The 10,002-nt window shown below is 38.5% G+C and overlaps 1 protein-coding gene across 2 annotated transcripts; it reads right to left on the bottom strand.

The window, feature by feature from the left end:
- Positions 1-402: 402 nt before the first annotated feature.
- On the bottom strand, positions 403-1,982 carry LOC137934068 (heat stress transcription factor B-2a-like). 2 transcript variants are annotated; one of them, XM_068778275.1, is made up of 3 exons: positions 1,851-1,982; positions 1,417-1,699; positions 403-1,299 (listed from the first exon to the last, which is right to left on the bottom strand). In XM_068778275.1, exons 1-3 carry the CDS (start codon positions 1,913-1,915, stop codon positions 574-576), a joined length of 1,074 nt encoding a protein of 357 aa, XP_068634376.1. In that variant the 5' UTR covers positions 1,916-1,982; the 3' UTR covers positions 403-573. The 2 variants fall into 2 exon arrangements, with proteins under 2 accessions (XP_068634376.1, XP_068634377.1); XM_068778276.1 differs by having other exon boundaries at positions 1,792-1,939.
- Positions 1,983-10,002: the final 8,020 nt, after the last annotated feature.

The following is a 10,002-nucleotide window of genomic DNA, read 5'->3' as shown; positions in this document are numbered from 1 at the left end:
GTGAACTTGTGCAGAATCTTCCAAGCAAGCTCATTTTGACGCCAAACAAGTCTGCAGGGTAGAAAGGAATATACGTCTTACGCCTTTTGCGCTTCAAAAAACGCTAGTAGTCCATATGATTCCACTTAAGAACCACTATCCCGCCCCTTGCCTCACCATCCAATTATAGAACTACCAAGATAACAAACTGCTCCATGGACCTGCTTAACCAATCCAAAAAATAATCAATTAAATATTGCTTGCTATATAGAGGTAGACAACAGCATACTAGTAGCCAGTTATCTTGTGAATTATCCCATTTATAATAAGAGCCCTTTTTTGTCAATATTATCCGCTTTCTTTGTTTGGGCCATAACCAACTAAGAGGAGATCAGGTCAATAGACTACAGATACCCATGCGAGTGACCAAAGACAGATTTCCAATGTAGTGACAGCCGGCCCATAGTAAATTACATTTAACACCGTAAGTTAAGAAAAAAATAGTAAAAATAGAAGATCATGGACGAGTGCCCCGCGCGAATGTCGACAACAATTCGGCAAGGGAGAACCCTGATCTCCGAGATTAAAGCTAAGCTAATTGCAGACCCTATGATCAGTTCTGCAGTTGTATCTGAGCCATGGTGGGTCCTGCTGATCCGAGCTTGGATCCAAGGGCTCAGGTTTGATCTCGTTCCCTGCTTCAGGGCCTACCATTCGCTGCGGCTCCGGCTGTTGTTGACGCGCCTCCTGCTCCGCGTCTTCATCTTCGTCCCTCACGCGTTTAACGCCGATTGGAACTCCGAAGAGGCGGGGACTTGCCTCCTCCTCCGCCTTTACGCGGCCCTGATTCACGGCCACACAGGCGCCGGTGGCTTCGGTTTCTTCGCAGCACCGCGTTGGAGGTAATAGCTCCAAAGGCTTATTGGCAGAAAAAGTGCTGCCCTCCGCCTGTATGTTGGCGTATTTCGTCATCAAAACAAGGATGTTGTTGCACAGACTTTTCATCTGCGTCAGTTCCTGTGTCAGATGCATGTTCTCCTTCCTCAGCCGCTCGTTCTCGTCGATTAAGTCGGCAGTACTACTGGACGCGCGGCAGGCCGCTGGTGGTAAGGTCACCGGCGAAGAGTTGGAAGAGACGACCTGTTCTTCTCCGGAATTCGTAGGGGATCCCACGCGAGCCGCAGGGACCACGGTCGGCACCGCCGAGGCGGGGGTAGAGGAAATTTTCCGGCGATGAATGTCGCAAAGAAGTCTCTTTTCGCCTCGTCTGAAGCAATCGTTTACGAATTCCCACCGGTCAGGAACGATTTTTCGGAATCCCTGATAGAGACGGAAGAAATAATAACTTGAGAGTTACTAGAGAGATACAAGATAACGAAAGAGTAAAATCAATAGGATAATAGCCTCCTCATCCTATCCCACTGGAATGATACTCACGTAGGTGTTCAGCTGACGAACGAAGCTAGAAAAGTTATTGTGCTTGAAATATTTGGGGAGCAGATCCCTGGCAAATTCCGCCGGACGCCAAACAATGAAGGTCGAACCATCCTCGTTCCACGAAATAATGTCGTCAATAGAAGGATCGTCAACGAGCTGGTACGTCTTGGTTAGAAAAGGGGTAGGCAAAGATCTGTGCGACTCGGTGGGGGTTGACTCACCGTTCTGGTCTTCCGGTGGAGGAGTCATCGCCGCCGATGGATCCCCAAATCTGCTTCCCGGGCTAAAAGAAAGAAGAAAGATCAAATCCAGACATAATCTGAATCGAAGGCCCTGAATCTCACCATGAGAAAATCTCACCACCCGCTAACATACCTTAGATTTCTTCTTCAAGAAACTGACAGCAGGAAGTGGACAAGAGATGAGTAACCTACCGCTCATCACCGGAAGAACAATCAGAGGTTCCGACAGAGACGATGCTCGCCTGCATCAGAAACATCTGGAGTCTGTGATGGAGCGGCTTTTGTTGTTTCTAGAAGCTTCCGTGTAGATTAACGATGGAGGATGAAGGCAACGCAAGAAAGGAGCGAAAGATAAGGAATAATAATAAAAAAGAAAAAGAAAGAAAATATCGCCCCACTAACTATGATTCAAAAGAAGAAGAAAGGAAAGAAGAGGAAAGCGCGAGAAGTTCCGGTCCGGCTACGTCTTTTCCAGAAGGTTCTTGATGACGCGGTTAAATAATGGGGCCACGTGTCTGATAAAACGTGCAATCCCTCGATCAAGAATCAAGATAAGGTTACAACAGGCAAAAGGGTCTAGAAAATTTTTGGAAGTGGTAAGTCGGTAAGGGAAGAAAAAAACCGAGACAAAGCGGTTAACACGTGTTAAGGTCTGGTGCATGCGTGTAATAAAAGAGGGTCGGACTCAAAAGAAGCGCTTTCTTGGATGTCTAGAATAGTCCGTCTAGATGGTTACTTTTCTATCCATAAACAAAAGGCGGTGCTGATCGCTGATGGCCATCGGGTGGGGTTTTACGAGGAACCTGTCCTGATTCGACCAAAAAATCCGAATTTGGGTTTGTAATTTTACCCAGCTGGTTGGAAATGGCGCGGTGAAAAAAAAAATCCTCCCGATTTTGAGGTGGGGATAGGTTTTTCTAAACCGTCGTTAACTCGAACCGACCTATGTATAAAATAAAGATATAAAATAAGGTTAAGAAGATGAGTGGAGATGGGTTGGTTTTAAGTGGGGTTTACATGGACATGGCAAGTATGGGGTTATACTAATGGTGATTAGGTTGTTGATTCTCATATTATTTTGATGATAACAAAATTTAATTAATCTAATAACTTACAAATTTAGTAGGTTAGATAATTAACCTTCAAAAGTATTTCAAAGTTTAAAGTATCAAAGTCAAAATGGAGAATATATCTTAAAGAAATATTCATAAGGAACAAGTCAACATGAAGACTTGAGTTCAAACTTCAATAAATAAATAGTTAAACTCAATCATATTATGTAAGAGAGTTTTCTATATCTTATTCCTTAAGTAGTTGTGAAGAACGGAGCTTTAGGATATTAAAATTGCATATACATGTTTAGAATCATCATATATATCATTTAGAAACATGTTAAAATACTTAGAAAGAAATTCTCATGTTTTATAAATACATAAAATTTTATTTGGCATTAGAATGATCGATCATCCAGAACTGTGCAGGCTAGAAATATAAAGTATCATTAACCAACCATAATCGATTAATCAATCATCTAGAACATAACCATTTTATGCTATAACGTATGTTCAATCATCCAACAGAGATTGATTGATCATAGTTGTGTAAGCTATATTAACATGGAATGATCGATCATCCCACCTGATTGATCAATTTGACAGAACTTTGCCAATAAGAGATTTCAAACATGATCAATCAAATGAAAATACATTGATTGATCATAATTGTATGGCGCAGCCAAAGAGAATCTCGATTGATCGATTAACCACTAGAAATGATCGACCAACTTAAATTTTTTGGAGTAATAGTGACATGTTGATCGATCGATTTATCGATCAATAAGTAACTGTTGTGAAAAAAAAGTAGTTGTTATAATCAATTGATTGATCAGTCACCAATGATCAATCAATTAACAACCTGATTTTTGCCAACGGCCAGATAATGACTAGTTTAACTTGAGAGGCTATAAATACCCTATCTAACCATGAATAGCTAATAATGACTAGTTTAACTTGAGAGGCTATAAATACCCCACCTAACCATGAGTAAAGCGAGGCATGAGCATTTATTGGCATATATTCAAACCACTAAACTTTATCTTGCAAACTTCCTTTCAAAAGTGCTTTTGAGATAAAGAAAGTGAGCTTAGTTTGAAAAACCATCATCTCTTCAATCATCCTTGCACGCATGATAGTACAAGTTCCTTGATCATTCTACAACATGCTACAACAGAGGAGGAATCTTGAAATCTCTGAAGGAAAAACATCTCTCCAAGTAACGGTGTATATTTTTCCCTTTCTTTTTATATTATTTGTGAAAAGGTTCATCTAAAACCTGATAATCTAGATAAAAAGGTTTAGCTAGAGCTAGCATCTAGTAACAATCTCTTAGGGAGATTGGGTTGTATGAAAATTGTGTATTTAGCTACACATGGTTGAAGAGAGTTAGAATCTCTTTGTATTTTTCAGCTATTAGAGCATAATAGTGAAAAGTTTTCCAAGCAAGGGTTTTTGGGCGATGACTACCGCTAGGAAAACATTGAGAACAATTTTTTTTTTTGTCTCTATGGTGTGTGCATGATCATACTTAAGTTGAATTGCTTAATTGTACAATATTTTGTATTCTTGCACAAAACAATTTTAATTTGAATATCTCAATTCACCACTCTCTTGAGAAGCCACCTGGGCCAACATCGGGTTTGACGAATTGGGTTTTTTTTGGGGTTCTAATTTTGTGATCAAGGATCAGGTTTTAGTAAGCCCAACCCAACCCTTGCCTACCCCTAATTGCTAAGTATTACTAGCCTTGTGCCTGATTTCACACACATACACATATCTCATTTCATTTTGCACCATAATAATTTTATAGCCCCATTTTTTTTTATGAAAATGTTACCATGTATTAAGATACTTGTACTAACATTACTATTCATAACTTGTTTTTAAAAATTATTATTTATCAACTTTATAACCTAAATACCCTATTTTGGTCCTATACTTGTTTAGGATTCAAAAATGCTAGGAAAAAAAGTAATAAACTAACCTAGAACAGTAGACGGACCATTTCAACCAATAAAAAGTTTATGGGAGGAAAGTAGTTGACTATTGTAAGAGAAATCACTTGACTGCTTAACTTAGTGTTAGTGAAGTTTATAAGATAATATTTGATTCTATTATAATATATTTTATATTTATTACTTATGTTAATATTAATATAAAATTATACATTCCTATTTTCATTTATTACCAACAAAAAATTGTTCTTTGTAATGTAACACATTGTTATATGTATCTACAACATACTAGTTTACACTGTAAGACTATAATCGACTAAAAACAAACATATCAAGAACAATGTTGTTGGCAATTAATAACATAATATTAGGATATTTGACAACATAGTACATTTCAATGGGTAACATTCCACATATTTACTACTATTTACTACTTAAACACAATACTAATGATGACATTTGTATATAAACAAAAAAAAATTACTTTACAATATTAAACAAGGTTATCTATCTTCACAATACATTATCTCCCAACTTAGAAATATAATTGGGTAAAGTAAAATAAGTTGATAACATAGTGGTGTATGTAGACGATCATTAGCATTGTATTGGAGTTGTTAATAATATAATATATTATCAATGGTTAGCATAGTTCTTAGTTTCTACTTAACATGGTCAATTACTTGACTAGTAGTCAATTTTCTGCTTTAAAATAACTTCAAAGTAGTTAATTATATCACCCAGAATAGTCAACTAATTTTGATTATCATTTTGTAGTATTGAACTCCATATCATATGTTGTTGATCGCTTCATTTATAATCAAATTCATAAAATTTCCTATACTCTTTGTGTTTTTGGCAATTTACTTATGAAAGAATAGTTGACTACTAGCCTTAGAGCCATCTTAAATAAGTTGATACATTAGCTATTTAAGCAAGACAATTAACCACTTTTCTAGAAGTAGTCATTTGGTAGAAGAGCATGGGTATTTTTATGAAGTTAATTGTAAATGAAGCAGTTAATTGTTTGTCCTAGAGCTCTGCATTTAATACATGATCAACAAAAACAATCGATTGCTCTCGATCATGCACTTGACTATTTTAGAGCTATCTTAAAACAAGTAGTCAACTACATTTCCAAAAGTTGGAGGCGGTAAAAAACAAAGAGAATGAGAATTTTTATGAAGTTGACTTCAAATGAAATATAGTTGAGTACTATTTACAAAACTTTACCAACATTAGGTTGGGGCAAATGATCGACTGTTTTCTCTCTAAGTAGTCATTACTTTCTCCCGTAAACTTTTTTTTTTTTTTTATCTCAAAATGACCATTTACAGATTTGAGTCAAATTTTTACATTTTTTACCACTTTTCGAACCATGAATAGAGGACCAAAATAAGGGCATTTTTGTCAGAATACTGTTAAATAATAATTTCAGAAAATAAAATAATTTTATTGACATAAGTGATACATGACAAGTTTTTTATTTACAAGTTTGAACTAAGATGGGCAATGAGACAGACCGCTAAACTGAAAACGCGCTTTTTTCATTGCATTAATGCCAATTTAATCAATTTTGTTCAGCCGTTGAAGCTTAGAGAAACAGCATAGAAAAGTAATACTCTTTCAATAGTACAAGCCTAGAAGGGGAATTATGAAAAGTCTGCAAGTCACGTTCGAATTTACTTGTTAGGGCAGCGACAAAGCTTTAATGTAATAAGATAGAAAACGGTGAGCCACGTTCATGTGGTTGAGTCAAGGAAACGCCGAAGTGTGGGCCACGCGAGGAGAAACCAACAGTCTACTTAGCAGAGTGGCGGAGGGCAGCCACGTGAAGTGTGAGAAACGACAGTGGAGATTTACAACAAGAGAGCGACAGACGATCTCGCTGTACTTCGTTTCATGTGGTGATGACATTATACGACTTGGTTCGGGATCCTTTAGGAGAAACATTCCTTTCCAGGCCTCCTTAGTTTCCCCGTCGTTAGAGACGTATCGGCAGGTATTTTCTTTATTTCTTTTTAATGCAACTACGCCTGGGGAGTTACAAATGTTAGAATCGTTTTTTTAAGTTGACCCATTTTTAGGTGATTTTCATCAGTTTTAACTTCTCATCTTTTGATAGGAAAAAAGGGTTTGAGAAGTTGTACATAAAAAAACTAACTACTTCAACTCCATCAATTTCACTTTGGATAGACAAAAAATTCTACCACCTATTACATATAAGGTATATGTTAAATATACGAGACTTAGTTTTACTATGTAGTTTTTATGTGATTAAGATATACCCTTTATATTTGTATCGTATTTTGTCAATTGAAAAACTCTATTAATTTAATATTTGTCTTCTCTTATTTAGTTATATACATGAAGTTCAGAAAATGAGAATATATGTTTAAATTTTGGTGATCTTGAATGGGCATTTGGAAGTTCATTCATAAAAAAATGTGTCATATATAGTTCTCATTTAAAGGAGAAAATTACAATGTTATATGTGAAAGGTAATACTTGCTCTAAAAGACTTACCGTCACGATTCATGCAATTTAAATTATTTTGTTTGGGTATAAGGATATTATATTTATGGGAATTTTTTTGAGGGTGCCTCAATATTGAATAGAACATATTAAATATTGAATGGGTCAGGTAGGAGAATGTTAGAAACATTTTTTTTTTAAATTGACCCATTATTAGATAGTTGTTAGGTTCTTCCCGAGCCATGGATCGAGTCACCCTTCTTTCCTCTCTTCCCTCCAAGGATGCTCTTGACGTTGGAAGAAAATTCTTATTTCTGGAACGTGGAATGATGGAAATCAAATAGAACGAAGGAGCTTTGAAGGAAGCTCAACCTAGACCTCAGAGGGAGAATCCAACCTAGACCTCTGAGGGAGAATCTGACATGTTTACTCTAATTTTCTCAATACTTGCTTTCTTCTTCCCTTGATGTCCCCCCTAAATAGGTTTGAGAACAGAATTACAAAAGTGACCCATAGGTCAAGTGGTTCATGCCACATTATAACTAAACCAACCCAAAGTAAACCAAACCAAACAAAGTAAACCAAACCAAATGAAATTACATTAAAAGTAAATTGACATAATTTAATTCCTATGCCTGTGGATAACTCGTGATGCTATGGAGTCCATAACATCACCCCCCTCATGGAGAAAGAGCTTGTCCTCAAGCTTGAAGTAGGGGTAGAGGGTGCAGAACGCAGCTAATAGCTCCCATGTTGTGTCACTAGGATCAACATCTGCCCATTGCACTAGGATCTCCCAATCACCCTGAATGCGGAGAGCCTGTAATACCTGTGCTGGAGTAGAAAGGACACGTCCCTCATGTAGTGGGGGCAACGGTGTGTGCAGCAAGGGAGAATCACCTTGGAAGGCTTTCAGTTGGGAGACATGAAACACATTGTGAATCCTGGCCTTTGGCAGAAGCTTGTGGCGTTTGGAGGCTGTCAACTACAGCTGCCTGTAGTGTTGGAGACGCAACCATACATAATCCCCTGGAGAAAAGAAGACTTCCCGGTGCTTCTTGTCATAATACAACTTCATAGTATGTTGTGCCTCCTAGAGATGAGTACACACTTCAGTGAGCAATGTGTCTCTTTAGGCTAATGCTTGGTCCAAAGTGGTGACCTTAGAGGCCCCTGGTTCATATGATAAAAAGTTGGGCGGGTCTCTACCATATACTACCTTGAATGGGGTTGTGCCGAGTGCGCTGTGGTAGGAGGTGTTGTAACAGAATTCGGCCCAGGCGAGCCACTTAACCCACCTTTTAGGTGAGTCCCCCACGAAACAGTGAAGATACATTTCAATTGTTTTGTTGACGACCTTTGTCTGACCATTAGTCTGCGGATGGTAGGTTGAAGAGAATGCTAACATTGTGCCCTGCAGCTTCAAGAGTTCTTTCCATAAGGTACTGGTAAAGATTGCATCCCTATCACTGGTAATGGAATTAGGCATCCCATGTAAGCGGACAATATTATCTATAAAGAGCTGAGCGACCTGAGCTGCAGTGTAAGGATGCGCTAGAGGGATGAAGTGCCCATACTTTGAGAAACGATCCACCACTACAAAGATAACGGATTTGCCTGACGAAGAGGAAAGTCCATCTATGAAGTCCATAGAAATATCAGACCAGACCTGTGATGGTAGCTGAAGTGGTTGGAGCAACCCAGCTAGACTTAATGATTTAGCTTTATTCCATTGACAAATCTGACAAGCCGCCACATAATCGGCTATATTGCGCTTCATGCCCCTCCAATAAAATTCCCGACTGATCTGAAAATATGTTTTTTGTCGGCCCTCATGTGTACTATCATGGAAGGAGGCTAAAATGTTGTGAATCAGTGGGGATGTGTGGTGTAGAAAGATTCTTTTTTTGTAGAGGACAAGATTGTCTTTAACCTTCCAATGGTTTGTCGCTGTCCCCTGCTGGAACTCATGACATAAAGCTATAATTTCTGGCTACTATTGTGCCTCTTCCTGTATAGAATCTAACAAGAGAGCTCTGGGCTGACTTATGGCATGTAATTGTGGCTCTGGAATGTCCCGACGAGATAGAGAATCAACCCCTACATTCAAACTCCCAGGTTTATACTCTACAGTAAAGTCAAACCCCATAAGTTTACTTAACCAATGTTGCTGTAGAGAGGTAGTAAGGCGCTGCTCAAGCAGATACTTGAGGCTGCAACGATCAGTGCAAATAAAAAATGGACGTCCCCAGAGATAAGGGCACCAATGCTGTATAGTTTTCGCTAATCCGATCAATTCCCTCTCATAAGCTGCTAACTTGTGGTGGTGCTGGCCAAGTTGGCGGCTAAAATAAGCAATCAGGTGTCCCTGTTGGTGTAACACGACACCAATACCGCCCCCCAAAGTATCACATTCCACAACAAAGGACTCATCAAAATCGGGTAGTTGCAAAATTGGGGCGGATGATAAGGCTTCTTTCAACTGCTGAAAGGAATGAGCCGCTGTCTCTGACCAGGTAAAGACATTTTTCTTGAGTAGGTTGTTGAGCGGAGCTGCAATGTGGCCATAGCTACGAATAAATTTTCTATAATGCCCAGCTGGGCCCAAAAATCCCCTTAAGGCTGTAATGGATGTAGGAGGAGGCCAATCTGTGACGGCCTGTATCTTACTTTGGTCTACTTTCACCCCAACTGCTGAAATAATGTGGCCCAAGTATGCCACTTTTGACGTTCTCATAGAACATTTGGACTGATTTAAAACCAAATGATGTGAGTGGATAAGAGAAAATACTTGGTGAAGATGCTGAAGATGCTCTTCCCAACTGTTGCTATAGACCAAAATATTGTCAAAAAATACCA

The sequence above is a fragment of the Aristolochia californica genome, unplaced genomic scaffold (genome assembly GCF_029961685.1).
Source record: "Aristolochia californica isolate CCGP_79_NKW_82.1479 unplaced genomic scaffold, dmAriCali1.0.hap1 SCAF_6, whole genome shotgun sequence".
NCBI lineage: Eukaryota > Viridiplantae > Streptophyta > Magnoliopsida > Piperales > Aristolochiaceae > Aristolochia > Aristolochia californica.
This window is presented reverse-complemented; position numbering and strand designations above follow the sequence as displayed.